This window comes from Procambarus clarkii, chromosome 57 (assembly GCF_040958095.1).
Source record: "Procambarus clarkii isolate CNS0578487 chromosome 57, FALCON_Pclarkii_2.0, whole genome shotgun sequence".
NCBI classification, from domain to species: domain Eukaryota; kingdom Metazoa; phylum Arthropoda; class Malacostraca; order Decapoda; family Cambaridae; genus Procambarus; species Procambarus clarkii.
In genome coordinates this window covers 13,517,149-13,536,554 of record NC_091206.1, presented here as the reverse complement: position 1 = coordinate 13,536,554, position 19,406 = coordinate 13,517,149, and the positions used below count along the sequence as shown (strand labels likewise).

Sequence of the window (19,406 nt, the reverse complement as noted above, 5' to 3'; positions counted from 1 at the left end):
GGGTAGGATGGGCAGGGATGAATGGCGCGTTTGCCCCGGTGGCAAGCCGGCACTCTGAGGGGACCCTGGTGGATGATGGGAGCTTGATTGACACGCGTCTCTATAGCCACTATCAGTCGTTGATGTCGGCGACACAGACGAGGAAATGGGAGATGAAACACAATGACTGGCGATTAAATTATCATTAGAAGATAATTAGAACGCTTGGAGTGACAATGGACACAGATTGACTGTGTAGTCAATCTGACAGTCAGAACATGTTAGATTGACTACACAGGCTGTTAATGTAGCTGCAGATATGTGCGGTTGATAAACGCATTGTTGTTGCAATAAGAGAGATATGGCTCTAAAGATTAAATAACAACTAATTCAACTTAATTTCTCTTCTGTCCGGCTGCTATCAAATGACACTGTTATCTTGATGTCCTCAAATGACACTGTTATCTTGATGTCCTCAAATGACACTGTTATCTTGATATCCTCAAATGACACTGTTATCTTGATGTCCTCAAATGACACTGTTATTTTGATGTCCTCAAATGACACTGTTATCTTGATGTCCTCAAATGACACTGTTATCTTGATGTCCTCAAATGACACTGTTATCTTGATATCCTCAAATGACACTGTTATCTTGATGTCCTCAAATGACACTGTTATCCTGATGTCCTCAAATGACACTGTTCTCTTGATGTCCTCAAATGACACTGTTATCCTGATGCTCTCAAATGACACTGTTATCCTGATGTCCTCAAATGACACTGTTATCTGGCTGTTCTTAATCTTGGAGACCATCAGACATCAGTGCCATTTACTCTCTCTCTCTGTAGCCTTTCACTCTGATTAAATTTCTGGGCACGATTGTGCCTATCACATTACGGCTGCAGTTTGTATTGGTGTGACTGTTAGACTTGCATCCGTTTACGTTAATGCATGCTTGTAATTACGTCCCCCCCTCTCTCTGTCTGTTTGTCTCTCTGTCTGTCTCTCTCTCTCTCTCTCTCTCTGTCTCTCTCTCTCTGTCTCTCTCTCTCTCTCTGTATGTCTCTGTCTCTCTCTCTCTCTTTCTCTCTCTGTATGTCTCTGTCTGTCTGTCTCTCTCTCTCTCTCTCTGTCTGTCTCTCTCTCTCTGTATGTCCCTGTCTCTCTCTCTCTCTGTCTGTCTCTCTCTCTCTGTATGTCTCTGTCTGTCTCTCTCTCTCTCTCTCTCTCTCTCTCTCTCTGTATGTCTCTGTCTCTGTCTGTCTGTCTCTCTCTCTCTCTCTCTCTCTCTCTCTCTCTCTCTCTCTCTCTCTCTCTCTCTCTGTATGTCTATGTCTCTGTCTGTCTGTCTCTCTCTCTCTCTCTCTCTCTCCTTGTCTCCTCGTCCTCATTTGTTTCCTTACTAATCCTGCTAATCTCCAGCCCTCAATCTCCTCTCTTTATCGGTTTCCTCTTTCTCCATCCCCATATTCTCCTTTCCACCCACCTACATCCTTCCAGTTTTATCCTTCTGTTATCCTCCTCCTCTTCTTCATAATCCTCCTCCCCATCCCTCATTTAAAAAAAAAATGGGCCTCGGCCCTATCCTTTTCATAATATATATTAATAACCTATAAACGATATATATACGTAAACAAATCCATGAAAACACCAATTTGGTAGATGGGAAAAAAGATATCTGGAGCAGATTGCACGAGGCTTCAGAGTGGCCTGAGGATCATGATCAGAAACTTGAGGAAGGAATATTTCCACAAATATAAAGATTAAAATTTCATCTTTGAAGACCATGGGGTGGTTGTTAGTAATGATCCTTGAATCCGAGTTTCAAAACTACGTACGTCAAAGACTCTTTTTGTACATATTGTCACGTTAAACGAGACTTCTTTGTGCACATTGTCACGTTAAACGAGACTCATTTGTGCATATTGTCACGTTAAACGAGACTTCTTTGTGCACATTGTCACGTTAAACGAGACTCATTTGTGCATATTGTCACGTTAAACGAGACTTCTTTGTGCACATTGTCACGTTAAACGAGACTCATTTGTGCACATTGTCACGTTAAACGAGACTCATTTGTGCACATTGTCATGTTAAACGAGACTCATTTGTGCACATTGTCATGTTAAACGAGACTCATTTGTGCACATTGTCATGTTAAACGAGACTCATTTGTGCACATTGTCATGTTAAACGAGACTCATTTGTGCACATTGTCATGTTAAACGAGACTCATTTGTGCACATTGTCATGTTAAACGAGACTCATTTGTGCACATTGTCATGTTAAACGAGACTCCTTTCCTTTAACAAGTAAATGTGAAATTCTTGTTTCACATGACGATGGAACAAGACTTTCCCAAAGACCCAAGGGACATAACCAGTCGCTGGGACATGAATTACAAGCACCACAAGTCGGGGGCTTAAACCCGTAATGAAATCCCAAACGGATAACGCCCCAAAATAACCAAGAGTGCACATTTATATCGAGTTTAAAATCGCTTGGTAATATATAAGTCTCGTGAGGGTCTGGTCTTCCTGTTGGCCATTAACCGAGAAAGTGGAGCTTTTCGGTTTAGAGCTTAACTCGACCCGCTTCCTCCTAATAGGACGTCGCATTTTGACGTATTATTTCTCTAAGGCCAAAAATAGTCGTAGTAGGAAATGGAAGCGGCTCGCGAAATTAACATACTATCCCGTTTTCTTTTTTGGGGCCCCTCTGGTCGGTTATGTTATAGATTCAGCTACTCGGAACAAGTTCCAAGTAGCACGGGCTATGATGAGCCTGTAACTTACCTGGCACAGGAGCGGGGGGCAAGTAGCACGGGCTATGGTGAGCCCGTAACTTACCTGGTACAGGAGCGGGGGGCAAGTAGCACGGGCTATGGTGAGCCCGTAACTTACCTGGCACAGGAGCGGGGGGCATGTAGCACGGGCTATGGTGAGCCCGTAACTTACCTGGCACAGGAGCCTGGTCGGTTAGTATAAGGGCACTTTAGTACGACGGTTTCTTGACGTTGGGAAATCTTTGGAGGACGGGCTCCTTAAACTATCAACAATTTACCTAGAACCTTTGAGTAATCTTTTTGAGTCTGGATTTTAACTATCGTGAATTTATAAAGAATTATATATTATTTTGAAATCCTCTATTTGCGTGGAATAGAAGCTTTCACAAGGTGGGGGGGGGGGACATAGAGGCTTCGGCTGTGTCGTAATTATAGGAGCATCACAGGTGGTCCAGGTTGATTGACACAGGGCTCGGAGAAGCATCCAGGTCAGGGCGTCTTGGAGGGACCTGATTTGCAAGATCCTGCCCTGGAAACACAAACCGAAACTGTCTCTATTTTCCGCTTGTTACAACTTGTAATAAAGTTGTTACATCTTGGCTTAACGTGTTTATGACGTATTAGAACGTTGTTACAACTTGCTATATTGGTTGTTATAACTGGCTAGGAGGTGTTAAAACTTGTTCGAACGTTGTACCAACGTCGTAGTTTCGGTGTGTGTTTGGCGGGTGGTCCATCAGTATATAACTAATATGTGCGAATTATTAATTCCTGAAAACTTGAACGTGTTGATTCACTGTACTTGATTTCATATGTGAATGTGTTGATGTGTTTAGATGATGCAAAGGCACATCTTGTGTTTAGATGATGCAAAGGCACATCTTGTGTTTAGATGATGCAAAGGCACATCTTCTCAACACTTGCGCACAACCACTCGCAAACATACACACAGCACGCAACCACACGCAATCACTCAGAGACATTCGCACAACCACACACAAACGTACGCATAACCTCACACAAACATAGGCACAAACACACAAAATAGTCACATTTTCCAACTCCTCCAACACTCAACGCGTTAAAAAGATATATATATATATATATATATATATATATATATATATATATATATATATATATATATATATATATATATATATATATATATATATATATATATATGACAATGTCAGACCACGGAGGAAAAATGAAACAGGAAATTTCCTTAAGTACTTTCGTATATTAAATACATCTTCAGAAGGTCGAAATATACGAAAGTACTTAAGGAAATTTCCTGTTTCATTTTTCCTCCGTGGTCTGACATTGTCACATTCTTAATCACGTGTTTATTTTCGTGATATACACACATATATATATATATATATATATATATATATATATATATACACACACCATGAGAAGTAAATTTCTCATTAAATTTGTCGAGATTTACAACCATGGCCGCTACACACTCGGGCTTCAAGCCGTAAATTCAGCTTTTTTGGAGCGTGTGTGACGACAGCAATTCGTCTATACGGTGACCTTCACACGGTAGAGCCCACCGTCCTCAGCTCTTCTACACAACTTCGTAAGTGAAAGATGAGAAAAAATGGAGGAAACGTGTGTGTGTGTGTGTGTGTGTGTGTGTGTGTGTGTGTGTGTGTGTGTGTGTGTGTGTGCGTGTGTGTGTGTGTGTGTGTGTGTGTGTGTGTGTGTGTGTGTGTTCTTCGGGCGGTTCTCGAGCTGGTCACTTCAAACACAAATCATTAATTTTCTAACTCCAAATATTTCCAGCGTTAAGGAACCCTTTGGCTGAACAAAGTGGATAATAGTTACAGTAAAGCAGCCCTTCCTCTGGATTAGATAGTACTCATAGTAAAGATGTGGACCTTAAATAGAAAGTATACCTGCTTGAAACCTGGTTGATGGGGTTCTGGGATTTTTCTACTCCCCCAAATCCGGCTCGAGGTCAGCCTTGACTTGTGAGAGTTTGGTCCACCAGGCTGTTGCTTGCAGCGGCCCGCTGGCCCACATATCCACCACAGTCCGGTTGGTCCGGCACTTCTCGAAGAAGACTATTTAGTTTTCTCTTGAAGATGTTCACGGTTGTTCCGGCAATATTTCTTATGCTCGCTGGGAGGGTGTTGAACAACCGTGGACCTCTGATGTTTATACAGTGTTCTCTGATTGTGCCTATGGAACCCCTGTTCTTCACTGGTTCAGTTCTGCATTTTTCTTCCATATCGTGCACTCCAGTACGTTGTTATTTTACTGTGTAGATTTGGTACTTGGCCCTCCAGTATTTTCCATGTGTATATTATTTGATATCTCTCTCGTCTCCTTTCTAGTGAGTACATTTGGAGAGCTTTGAGACGATTCGAATAATTTAGGTACTTTATCGCGTCTATGCGTGCCGTATATGTTCTCTGTATTCCCTCTATTTCAGCAATCTCTTCTGCTCTGAAGGGGGACGTGACTATTGAGTAGTACTCAAGTATAATTTGGTACTATGGAATTTGGACAAACCGGAAAAGATTTCGTGTTTCTGTTGCTAATAAAAAAAAAGGAATCTAATCCAGCCATCCTAGGTTCATGCTATCTGAGATTCATGCTATCAGAGGCCCCTACCATGGTACATATATGTGCTATAATACTAGGTCAAGGAATATCTAAGTTTGCTATTTAGCTTTATTTTGTTCCGGACTGATCAGTACAAAATTCTACTTTATATGTGTCCATTACGTCGATATATGTACGATGTCAATATATGTTGATATATGCTACATCGTCGTCTATGTTACATACGTCGATATATGATATACATACATCGTTACAAAGCATACCATCAAAACAAGAGGATGGGTTGCTCTAAATATTATATATATATATATATATATATATATATATATATATATATATATGTCGTACCTAGTAGCCAGAACTCACTTCTCAGCCTACTATTCAAGGCCCGATTTGCCTAATAAGCCAAGTTTTCCTGAATTAATATATTTACTATAATTTTTTTCTTATGAAATGATAAAGCAACCCTTTTCTCTATGTATGAGGTCAATTTTTTTTTATTGGAGTTAAAATTAACGTAGATATATGACCGAACCTAACCAACCCTACCTAACCTAACCTAACCTATATTTATAGGTAAGGTTAGGTTAGGTAGCCAAAAAAGCTAGGTTAGGTTAGGTTAGGTAGGTTAGGTAGACGAAAAAACATTAATTCATGAAAACTTGGCTTATTAGGCAAATCGAGCCTTGAATAGTAGGCTGAGAAGTGCGTTCTGGCTATTAGGTACGACATATATATATATATATATATATATATATATATATATATATATATATATATATATATATATATATCCCTTCCTCCCCCTAACACATTCAAGTACATATCGACGTCGGCCGCTTACAACACTCGGCTTTAATTACCCATTCTTCTGCTGGTGTATAAAAGAATTTGAATAATTTAATTGATTCCCGGTAAGTGTGCTTTGAATATGTATCGAGCAATCAACCAGTAATGTTTGCCTCGTCCAACGGCAAATCTGCTGTTCATAATAAATTTATTGAACAGCTGCTGATGCTGTTTGTTCAGTAAAGCGAGCGCTCGTTTCCTTATTTGTTTTTTTCTATATGCCTCTCAACGTGCAAACATAACGGGGATAAAAATTATATTGTAATATCCATCCTGTAAAACGCGCGCGCGCACACACACACACACACACACACACACACACACACACACACACACACACACACACACACACACACACACACACACTAAAATTTACCTACCTGATGACCACTCTTTCACCCCCCCCTCCAAACCCATCACAGCGGTGACCCCGTGCATCTGAGTGTAGCACAAGTGTGTTGGAAAATGGGGGGTAATGGAAATAGGGGGGGGGGGAGGCTCGTCGCCCCCCATGGATGGGTGGTGATGGGGAGAGGGGTGGAGCCTGAAGATTCATTCTCAACTCCAGGAAAAACACATTAACGCAGGTCGGACCCTTTGAGAGGGGGGGAGAGTGGGTGAAGATGAGGGGGGAATGGGGGGGAGGGTTGAAGGCCATCCTGCATACAGATCATGAAGCCATTTTCCTCTCCCTCACCCCCCCCCCTCCCTGTCCCATGTAGCACTCGTCATTTCCTTCCTCTCATCTCACCCTCCCTCCATGCAGCCCCCATGCAGGGGAGGGCATCAGGGTAGGAGATGTGCAAGAAAGGAAGAAGGAAGTGGGAATAATTTAGAGATATAAGGGAATGGAGAGGAAAGAAGGGAACTGACTAACCATCGCGATAGTATCATCTACAATAGTGTTATTGGTGGTGGTAGTTATAGTTAAGGTGTTGTTCTTGCTTCAGGTTGTTGTTCTTGTTGTGTACATAACTAGAAATAAATATCTTTTCTGTATATGTAGAGTGTGGCGTTGTTCATGCAATAATACATGCAAGAAGATACATTCAAGACTTCACCCCCGAGTCAAACTGACATAAATGCCGGTTCCCTGTTGTTGTATCTCAATCCTTACCAAAGCTGAGCGAGCCATCCACAGTCTGAACCTCTGTGCCAGTAAACAGATTGTCACTCAGATGGTGGATGGAGCTCCGGCTGCAATGATAGCTTTGCACGGCCTGTTACATTTATATTTGCAATGTGTTCATAGTAGCATGTTTGTGTACGAAGGGAAATGTTCCACAATGGTGGGTATGGAAACCATAACTTGATTGCTATTTTTTATTAACACTTGGATGGAAAGTAAAGAGAATAAAACAAACGAAGTTGCAGAAATAGTATTAACAGTGACGGGGAAACAGTCACTCAACACTTATCTGTTACTCGCTCACTGTTGCTGTGCTTCGTTAGCTTCTGCTGTGTAATAATTGCGTGACGCAAGTGGGTGGTGGGAATGTTTGTCCTAGAGGCATGGGAACTTAGGGTGGGTGCTTGGGGAGTGGGTGCTTGGGGGGTGGGTGCTTGGGGAGTGGGTGCTTGGAGATGGGGTGCTTGGGGATGAGTGATTCGAAATGGGTGCTTGGGAATGGTAGCTTTTCCGTATACCTTTAACTCAAGAGTGTATGCATATAACTGAACGTATGTCTATACTAGGGTGTGTTTGCCTGCACCTGTACTGATCTAATTATTCTTGCGGGGGTTGAGCTTCGGTGCTTTAGTCCCGCCTCTCTACCATCACTCAACTGGTGTACAGATTCCTCAGCCTATTAGGCTCTATCAAATATGCATTCGAAACTGTGTGTAGAGTCAGCCTCCACCACATCACTGCCTAGCGCTTTCCAGATAACTACTCTGGCACAGAGAAAGTTCTTTCTAATATCTGTGTAGCTCAAAAGGAATCCTTTTAAAGATGTATTAATATTCGAAAGTACTTAAGGACATTCCTGTTCCAATTCTCCCTCCGTGGTCTGACACTGTCACATTTTTCATCACGTGTTAATTTTCGTGATTTACACACACACACACACATATATACATATATATATATATATATATATATATATATATATATATATATATATATATATATATATATATATATATATATATATATATATATATATATGTCGTACCTAATAGCCAGAACGCACTTCTCAGCCTAATATGCAAGGCCCGATTTGCCTAATAAGCCAAGTTTTCATGAATTAATTGTTTTTCGACTACCTAACCTACCTAACCTAACCTAACCTAACTTTTTCGGCTACCTAACCAAACCTAACCTATAAAGATAGGTTAGGTTAGGTTAGGTAGGGTTGGTTAGGTTCGGTCATATATCTACGTTAATTTTAACTCCAATAAAAAAAAATTACCTCATACATAATGAAATGGGTAGCTTTATCATGTCATAAGCAAAAAATTAGAAAAAATATATTAATTCAGGAAAACTTGGCTTATTAGGCAAATCGAGCCTTGAATAGTAGGCCAAAAAGTGAGTTCTGGCTACTAGGTACGACATATATATATATATATATATATGTCGTACCTAGTAGCCAGAACGCACTTCTCAGCCTACTATGCAAGGCCTGATTTGCCTAATAAGCCAAGTTTTCATGAATTAATTGTTTTTCGGCAACCTAACCTACCTAACCTAACCTAACCTAACTTTTTCGGCTACCTAACCTAACCTAACCTATAAATATAGGTTAGGTTAGGTTAGGTAGGGTTGGTTAGGTTCGGTTATATATCTACGTTAATTTTAACTCCAATAAAAAAAAATTTACCTCATACATAATGAAATGGGTAGCTTTATCATTTCATAAGAAAAAAATTAGAGTACTTATATTAATTCAGGAAAACTTGGCTTATTAGGCAAATCGGGCCTTGAATAGTAGGCTGAGAAGTGCGTTCTGGCTACTAGGTACGACATATATATATATATATATATATATATATATATATATATATATATATATATATGTAGTACCTAGTAGCCAGAACTCACTTCTCAGCCTACTATTCAAGGCCCGATTTGCCTAATAAGCCAAGTTTTCCTGAATTAATATATTTACTATAATTTTTTTATTATGAAATGATAAAGCAACCCTTTTCTCTATGTATGAGGTCAATTTTTTTTTATTGTAGTTAAAATTAACGTAGATATATGACCGAACCTAACCAACCCTACCTAACCTAACCTAACCTATATTTATAGGTAAGGTTAGGTTAGGTAGCCAAAAAAAGCTAGGTTAGGTTAGGTTAGGTAGGTTAGGTAGACGAAAAAACATTAATTCATGAAAACTTGGCTTATTAGGCAAATCGGGCCTTGAATAGTAGGCTGAGAAGTGCGTTCTGGCTATTAGGTACGACATATATATATATATATATATATATATATATATATATATATATATATATATATATATATATATACTGCTTCTTTCAGGGAATCTTCTTTCAGGTGCTGCTTCTTTCAGGGAATCGCAGAAAATTATTAAATACAGAGGTCTAGCACACTGCTACAGCTTTGTTCCGATCGGCTCGGAGACCCTCGGTTCGTGGGGAAAATGTGCATTGAAGTTCCTGAAGGAATTGGGGGACAAATTGATCAGCGCTACAAAAGACCAGAGAGCAAAAAGTTTCTTGTTCCAGCGCCTCAGTGTTGCGATTCAGAGGGGAAATGCCTGTTGCGTCTTGGGCACTAGTCCAACTTCAGAGGAATTCGAAGAAGTGTTTGACTTGCAACAATGATCGAACCCGTCTGTGACATTCATCAATGTTTCCCATTGTTGTGTTCTTCAAGAGATCCATAACCTTTAAGCACCTTTTTGCATTATTATTTTTGTATCAACCCATGTATATCTTGTAACCATCAAATATATATATATATATATATGTCGTATCTAGTAGCCAGAACGCACTTCTCAGCCTACTATGCAAGGCCAGATTTGCCTAATAAGCCAAGTTTTCCTGAATTAATATATTTTCTCGAATTTTTTTCTTATGAAATGATAAAGCTACTCATTTCATTATGTATGAGGTCAATTTTGTTTTATTTTAGTTAAAATTAACGTAGATATATGACCGAACCTAACCAACCCTACCTAACCTAACCTAACCTATCTTTTTAGGTTAGGTTAGGTTAGGTAGCAGAAAAAGATAGGTTAGGTTAGGTTAGGTAGGTTAGGTAGTCGAAAAAACATTAATTCATGAAAACTTGGCTTATTAGGCAAATCGGGCCTTTGCATAGTAGGCTGAGAAGTGCGTTCTGGCTACTAGGTACGACATATATATATATATATATATATATATATATATATATATATATATATATATATATATATATATATATATATATATATATATATATATATATATGTCGTACCTAGTAGCCAGAACTCACTTCTCAGCCTACTATGCAAGGCCCGATTTGCCTAATAAGCCAAGTTTTCATGAATTAATTGCTTTTCGACTACCTAACCTACCTAACCTAACCTAACCTAACTTTTTCGGCTACCTAACCTAACCTAACCCATAAAGATAGGTTAGGTTAGGTTAGGTAGGGTTGGTTAGGTTCGATCATATATCTACGTTAATTTTAACTCCAATAAAAAAAATTGACCTCATACATAATGAAATGGGTAGCTTTATCATTTCATAAGAAAAAAATTTGAGAAAATATATTAGTCATGAAAACTTGGCTTATTAGGCAAATCGGGCCTTGCATTGTAGGCTGAAAAGTGAGTTCTGGCTACTAGGTACGACATATATATATATAATGTGTGTTTGAATTTACGTCGAAAATCCACGAGGAAAATGAAGACCAAAATTCATTTATACAAACTTCAGGACGACAACTTTCGATATACCTGCAAGTTCCTCACAATTAACGGCAATTAAACTGAGGCTGCAGAAGCCAGGTGTGTGTGCAGGTGGGTGTATAAACGTGGGGACCTGACGTAAATGGGTTGTACGTGGGTGATGATGGGTACTGTAAGGTGCTAGTGGATGGGGGCTCCGGGAGAAGCGGAGGCTGTACGTGGGGATAAGAGGTTTGATGAGTGTAGGTGTTTGCAGGTGTGTAGAGAAAGGTGTAAAAGTATAAGATGGTAGATGCAAGTAGATGTAGGGAAGTATAGGGGATGTGAATGAGAGTGATATGGACGTAGGGAAGTGCCAGTGGGAAAGGATAGGGGACGTGCAGGTGAACAGACGACGAGGGAGCATTTAGGTGAAAATAGGGTGCATACCATCAGAGGCGGGATATACAGGTAGGTGCAAGCATCAGGGTGGAGAGAGGTGGTTAGTATGAGGTTCGGTGCTTGAACAAAAAGGATATGACGTGCTGATATGAGGTGGAGGTGACGTGTGGAGTGTGAGGTGAGGGGGGTGGAAGGACCTTAGTAGAGAGAGAGAGAGAGAGAGAGAGAGAGAGAGAGAGAGAGAGAGAGAGAGAGAGGACGTATACAAGCGCCCTCACACAGGTCCGGTTGACGCAGGACCTCGAGACGTCTCCTCGCCTCAATCCCTCTCCGCAAGAAACAATTTCCGTCTTGTTTTCCTCACGACGAAAGACAAAAAAATAGAAGAATCTGGAGGGCAGAAAATGTGTCTTTGTCGTGAGCTGGGAGAGGCGTGTGTGTGTGTGTGTGTGTGTGTGTGTGTGTGTGTGTGTGTGTGTGTGTGTGTGTGTGTGTGTGTGTGTTTGTGTGTGTGTGTGTGTGTGTGTGTGTGTGTGTTTACTAGTTGTGTGTTTACTAGTTGTGTTTTTGCGGGGGTTGAGCTTTGCTCTTTCGGCCCGCCTCTCAACTGTCAATCAACTGTTTACTAACTACTTTTTTTCCACACCACACACACACACCCCAGGAAGCAGCCCGTGACAGCTGACTAACTCCCAGGTACCTATTTACTGCTAGGTAACAGGGGCACTTAGGGTGAAAGAAACTTTGCCCATTTGTTTCTGCCTCGTGCGGGAATCGAACCCGCGCAACAGAATTACGAGTCCTGCGCGCTATCCACCAGGCTACGAGGCTGTGTGTGTGTGTGTGTGTGTGTGTTTGTGTGTGTGTGTGTGTGTGTGTGTGTGTGTGTGTGTATGTGTGTGTGTTTGTGTGTGTGTGTGTGTGTGTGTGTGTGTGTGTGTGTGTGTGTGTGTGTGTGTGTGTGTGTGTGTGTGTGTGTGTGTGTGCTCACCTATTTCTGATTTGCTTTGGGAGATAACCACATGTTATACTCTTTCAGCTCCAGACTTCGACTCTGACTTTGACTTTTGTCCTCTGTCCCTCACGCCCTTACCCAGTTCAGGGCTTTTCCAGGTATTTAAGCTTTCATCTACATCTTGCACACCAGACCTTCTTGACGAACGTTATCAAATGAGTTTTGGCAGTCAAGGAAAATACATACTACCCAACCATCTTTTTCCTGTCGTATTTTAGTATCCTTGTCGCAAAACTTGATTAAGTGTGTCAGGCATGGCTTTCACCTTTCTAAATCCATGAGATCTTTTTGTTGCAAAGTTTATCCTCTCCAGGTACTTCAATAGTTTCAACCTGACTACTTTACCCAACACTTTACACAAAATACTCATCAGTGACACTGGTCTGTAATTTAGAGCTTATTTGTCCTCCTCTTTTTGAAAATTGGGACTACGTTTGTCTTCCTCAAGACTTCTGGGAGATGTCCTGTCTCGAGTTTTTGTTTTAAGCACCAGCTAGTGGGTGACAAAGTTCCTCTGATGACACATTCAGCAGCTTTGTTATATTAAACCCGGCCCTATTGATGCATCTAGTTCCTTCAGGTCATTTTTAACTTTTTCAACAGTGACATCTATACTATCCAGCGTTTCCTCCAGATCTCTCACCTTCCGGATCACTCCTCCAGTTGGACTACGCTCAGAAAGTCCGTCACCGAACTATAGTCTCCGGGTCTGTAACTGTCCGTCTTCAAAAACATGTTTCGCTGTATTGCTCATTTAGCTCCACTATGTACTCGAGCACAATTATGTAGTGGTCCGTAGCCTAGAGGGCTTGTCTCGTACTCTGTCTTCTCGACGTCTGCCTCACTTTGGGTAAACACCAGGTCTAGTGTAACTGGTGGCTCGTCTCTCCTTATTCCTGTTGGTTCTGTGATATGATGTTGGAAGGAGTGTTTGTCTTCCGTGTCTACCAGTTTTGCTCTCCATGTCTCATCATCCCCCGAAGGTAGGTGTGTGTGTGTGTGTGTGTGTGTGTGTGTGTGTGTGTGTGTGTGTGTGTGTGTGTGTGTGTGTGTGTATGTGTGTGTGTATGTGTGTGTGTGTGTGTGTGTGTGTGTGTGTGTGTGTGTGTGTGTGTGTGTGTGTGTGTGTGTGTGTATGTGTGTGTGTGTTGCCGAACATAAAGCGGGGTTGCTCCAGCCATCATTATTACTGTGTGTGTGGGAGAGGCCCCAGGGTGTCAATCACGAAGCTATTGTCACCTGGTCTGGTGGTCCCTTTCCCCCTCCCCCCCGTCTCTCTCTCTCTCTCTCTCTCTCTCTCTCTCTCTCTCTCTCTCTCTCTCTCTCTCTCTCTCTCTCTCTCTCTCTCTCTCTCTCTCTCTCTTTCTCTCTCTCTCTCTCTCTCACTCTTCATCCTTCTTATTTTCTGGCTCTCGTTTCCTCTCTTCCTTGCCTACATCAACATTTCTTCCCTCTTTCTCTCCATCTCCTCAACTTTTTCTTCTCCCTTCCACACTCTCTAATCTCTCCTCTGCTTTCCTCCCTACTCTCACCCCTTATCTATAATAAATATGATGACGACGTGGATGAGGAGGACACGGAAATTTATAATGAGATAATGATGCCTATGATGATTGACATCATTATCATTATTATCAGCTGTGAGGATACACCCTGAAATCACAATAGCGTGATACATCACATGTATAAATCCACAAGGGTTTTAAGGCGCGTCTAGGACAATCCCGGACGTAAGTTCGAACCCCGAATCACGGCCCTTATGGCTTTGTTCAGCTGTGAGGATATTTCCTCAGCAACCTGGTCTCCATCCCATAGCTAATTGTGATCTCCAATATGGATAGTTCAATTCATACGGTTGCGATTAATTTCACAAATATTAGTTCATGGTACACACTCCTCAACAGCACAATGACATCAACAATTACATTAACAATTGCATCAACAAAAACAATAATGAAACAATTTTATGTGCTTATGATATAATCGGTTTTGTATAAATGATATATATATTTCTGGGATTAAATGCATGCTGGGAACTATAATTTGTGATAATTATCCTGTTGTTGGAGCCAGTTATACATTCCCGTCACTCAGCTGTCAGACTGGGGGCATATTATGAATGATTTGATATGCACACATGCTCCCTTCGTCGCACGCACACGGACACACACGCGCGCACACACACACACACACACACACACACACACACACACACACACACACACACACACACACACACACACACACACACACACACACACACACAAGGGGACACAGGTGGACACTGAGTACCCAAATGAGCCACAGGGACGTTAGAAAGAACTTTTTCAGTGTCAGAGTAGTTAACAGGTGGAATGCATTAGGCAGTGATGTGGCGGAGGTTGACTCCATACACAGTTTCAAATGTTGATATGATAGAGCCCAGTAGGCTCAGGAATCTGTACATCAGTTGATTCACACACACACACACACACACACACACACACACACACACACACACACACACACACACACACATGCTTTCTGACACACGCACATTCACACACTCACACACACAAACACTGGAGAAGCTAATTAAACTCTCGTCTCAACACAGGTATTCCTGGAGCAAATTTAAACTTGTTCCCAAATTTCAAATCCGTGTTGTCTAATAAAGGCAACTATGTGGCAGACGTGACGAATATCTTATTTTAAATATTCACCAAAGTTGTAATGACACGCATGGCGTTACGAAGGCCGTCGACGCACTAACAAGCACAACTCGAATATGCAACAGTTACAGTTTGGCAAAAGGGATGTTCGCTGAAGTTGAATTGGAAGAGAAAAGCGAACGTCAGGTTCATTATGAGTGATGGAATACGCTGTATAGTAACACCCAGAGATGTGACGGCTACTGGGCCAGATTCACGAAAGGAGTTACGCAAGTACTTACGAACGTGTACATCTTTCCTCAATCTTTGACGGCTTTGGTTACATTTATTAAACAGTTTACAAGTATGAAAACTTCCCATTCAACTGTTGTTATTGTTTTAAACAGCCTCCTGGTGCTTCGGAGCTCATTAACTGTTTAATAATTGTAAACAGAGCCGCCAAAGATTGAGGAAAGATGTACAGGTTCTTAAGTGTTTGCGTAAGGGCTTTCGTGAATCTGGCCCCCTGTACATCTTTTCTCAATCTTTGGCGGCTTTGTTTCCAATTATTAAACACTTAATGAGCTCCGAAGCACCAGAAGGCCGTTTATAACAATAACAACAGTTGAATGGCAAGTTTTCATGCTTGTAAACTGTTTAATAAATGTAACCAAAGCCGTCAAAGATTGAGGAAAGATGTACACGTTCGTAAGTGCTTGCGTAAGTGAATCTGGCCCCCTGATGTTGACCTGCTAGTCAATCGAGAAGGGGAGTCGATCCACTCAAATGGATCGATACAATAACAATATATATTGAACAATGAATACATTTTCTTGATGTTATTAAAGTTCAGTGTTTATGTCCGCTCTTGCATTCCTCTTCGTTGATGTTTCTTTAAACTGTATCCCAGTCATTCTGTCCAGTCATTCTGTCCTTGTTTCACCTCCTGTCTAATTACCTAGCATCTGTTTTGGGTTCTGACTGGCTTCAGACGTCCTGTGGAGTCAGTGGAGTCCCAGGTTGTGTAACTTATACCGTGTCGTGGTCCTGGGGTATGGTGCGAGACTTGAGAGTGCCCAGGTCAAGGGTTCGAATCCCCGCATTGTTCCAACTGATTGTCTCATCTATTCATCACGTTAGTGTGATTCCTTGTGTGCTCGTTACAGTCTTTCATGAATTGCATTTCTGCCGGCAGCTGTGCCTGTAGCAGCCTTTCCGGCCTGCAGCTGTGCCTGTAGCAGCCATCCCGGCCTAAAGCTGTGCCTACAACAGCCTTCCCTGCCTGCAGCTGTGCCTGTAGCAGCCTTCCCTGCCTGCAGCTGTGCCTGTAGCAGCCTTCCCGGCCTGCAGCTGTGCCTGTAGCAGCCTTCCCGGCCTGCAGCTGTGCCTGTAGCAGCCTTCCCGGCCTGCAGCTGTGCCTGTAGCAGCCTTCCCGGCCTGCAGCTGTGCCTGTAGCAGCCTTCCCGGCCTGCAGCTGTGCCTGTAGCAGCCTTCCCGGCCTGCAGCTGTGCGTGTAGCAGCCTTCCCGGCCTACAGTTATGAGCGTGCCTGGCTGCTGGTCTGAGAGAGGGCGAGGTTGTAGCTTTACTTAACATATAATGCTTCTAGTCACACATCAACACTCTCTCCTCACCAGGGTGGTGTCCCCCAGGGTAGTGTGATCGAATCACGAATCAAAATGAACGAATCATTGACGTCGACGTTTTGGAGTTACTACCAAAAGTGTTACTGCATGTAGCTGCACATTAGCTCCAACATACCACATCAAACACCAAGTGAACCCATTAATGAAACCCATTAATGAATCCCATTAAACTATTTGATGTTGGCAAAATTCTCACCAGGAAAAATCAAATGATGACTGTCACACAGAGGCGCTAAATATACTTGTAATATAATATACATGCCAAATATATTTGCAATATAATTGATATATTAATAAATTGAGCTCATAGCGAGGTGAAAATCTAACAACACACACCATGACAGTGAAAGATTTTGAAGGTAATTAGGCTAGGAAATATACATATTTCATAGCTGATTCGTATCATCTATATGAAAAAACCTGTTTAATTCTCTACAATTTAGACATTAGATTTAACATGGACAATTCACCACTGTGTTTCGAAAGTCCTTTTCACGGCCGTATCTCAGATTGCTTGAAGAGAAGGGAACTATTAGGGAGAAAGCGCCAAGTCATGACGACTTTATAGCACTTGGAAGGGGGTCAAGATAAGGATTTGGGATGGGCCGAGAAGTTCACGTAATATCCAAGCCTTAGACTTAACATCTATTCCACTCCTTACCTCAGGAATTTATCACCGAACAGAGAGATACAACGCCTGAGTACCTGCTGCAAGTTTAAGTCCACGAACAAAGCAATTTTAAGCCTCGTATAGCCCATCCTCCACCCCCCTCCTCCCTCCTCCCAGCAAAAAGTTATTAAACTAGTTTAGGCAACAGTTTGGCAACTGAAACATGCAGTTCCTGCAACTATTCAAATACTTTGTAAACGAATGGTTAAAATCACAAAATGGCGTGCAATAAATTTAAAATAAGCCCACACTGCTATAGATAACTGTTCAGACAAAAAGTAATTTCTAGCTTAGAACAAAGTAAGAACCTTTAAAAATATGTATTTCCAGCATATAACAAAAAATATGTTGTTAGAAACAAGTGTATTTCAAGCCTGCAACAAAGAAAGTAGCAGGAAAAAGTTTGTTTCAAACTAGTAACAAAGAAAGTAAAAAAAAAACTACATTTCTATCTAGCACCAAATACAGTAACTAAAAGAATGCATATACATTGTAACAAATACAATAATTAAGCAAAGACAGAAAAAACTAATTATCAGTAATGATAAAGTAATGAAGAACATGCATTTATTACAAAGGCAGACAAAGCCCCAAAAAGAAATAATTTTCTAAACAATTACACAAGTCTGTTCGTCACACATAAGATAAGAACAACAAAAACCATATAACAGATACAAAAAGATATGTACAATCATGAACAAAAGTGACTCAAAAATAATGTTGAACACTGAGTATTATTTCTGTAAACTTGCTTTATATCTCTAATAAATAATTTCTCAGCAGGAACATATCTTCAAATATATTTGAGAAAACATACACATTATACTTGGAAATTATCTCCAGACGAGAAGGGTAATTCTAACCAAGAAAAGTAATATGGAAAACTTTCTCTCGTGTGAACAATATAGAAAGCCGACCAGCAAAACCAAAAATCACTTCTACAACACTAAGAAATTTCTAATCCGAAATTTCACACTAATTTTAACACCTATCAAACGAAATGTAGATTTTTTTTTATGAGGGAGGAGCACAGGAAAATGTATTTTATGTATAGTATTGAAATATGTTTTTTTTTGTGTGTGTGCTGAGTGTGATGGGCTGCGGCAGGGCCCAGGACACCCGTCAGACGATATAAGGGCAGACAGGTGAGCCAGTGACCTCCCCGCATTTATATACATATATATTGGTTCAGGCAGCCGACAGCTGGGGGTCACCCTATTTTTGATTTGTAACAGAGCGCCCCTCTCTGCTATGGACACACACACACACACACACACACACACGCACACACACACATACACACACACACACACACACACGTTTCCTCCACAGGTGGGTACTACGATGGCATAGAAGAAAACAGAAAACTGTTCTAATTCAATCCATCTCAAGCCGGTCGGCCGAGCGGACAGCACGCTGGACTTGTGATCCTGTGGTTCTATGTTCGATCCCAGGCGCCGGCGAGAAACAATGCTCAGAGCTTCTTTCACCCTATGCCCCTGTTACCTAGCAGTAAAATAGGTACCTGGGTGTTAGTCAGCTGTCACGGGCTGCTTCCTGGGGTGTGGAGGCCTGGTCGAGGACCGGGCCGCGGGGACACTAAAAGCCCCGAAATCATCTCAAGATAACCTCAACGGGTCTCTCGAGCCAGACCGAGTACTGAACACCGCAGGTTAGCACAACAACCTGGACATTTTCCACAATGATCCAGGCACCCACTGTTGCTTACTGCGGTGTTCCTGGTCTGCAACATGCCCAGCAATACTTACCCTGGTCTGCAACATGCCCAGCAATACTTACCCTGGTCTGCAACATGCCCAGCAATACTTACCCTGGTCTGCAACATGCCCAGCAATACTTACCCTGGTCTGCAACATGCCCAGCAATACTTACCCTGGTCTGCAACATGCCCAGCAATACTTACCCTGGTCTGCAACATGCCCAGCAATACTTACCCTAGTCTGCAACATGCCCAGCAATACTTACCCTGGTCTGCAACATGCCCAG

The 19,406-nt window shown here is 41.6% G+C and overlaps 1 protein-coding gene across 1 annotated transcript; it reads right to left on the bottom strand.

The window, feature by feature from the left end:
* Positions 1-369: 369 nt before the first annotated feature.
* LOC138353333 (uncharacterized) lies at positions 370-795 on the bottom strand. Its single transcript, XM_069306211.1, has one exon. The coding sequence runs from the start codon at positions 793-795 to the stop codon at positions 370-372; it is 426 nt and encodes a 141-aa protein (XP_069162312.1).
* Between the last annotated feature and the right edge of the window lie 18,611 nt (positions 796-19,406).

What these genes read in the sequence shown, in the direction of transcription:
- LOC138353333 (XM_069306211.1), bottom strand. Translation starts at nt 795, where the DNA reads ATGGTCTCCAAGATTAAGAACAGCCAGATAACAGTGTCATTTGAGGAC.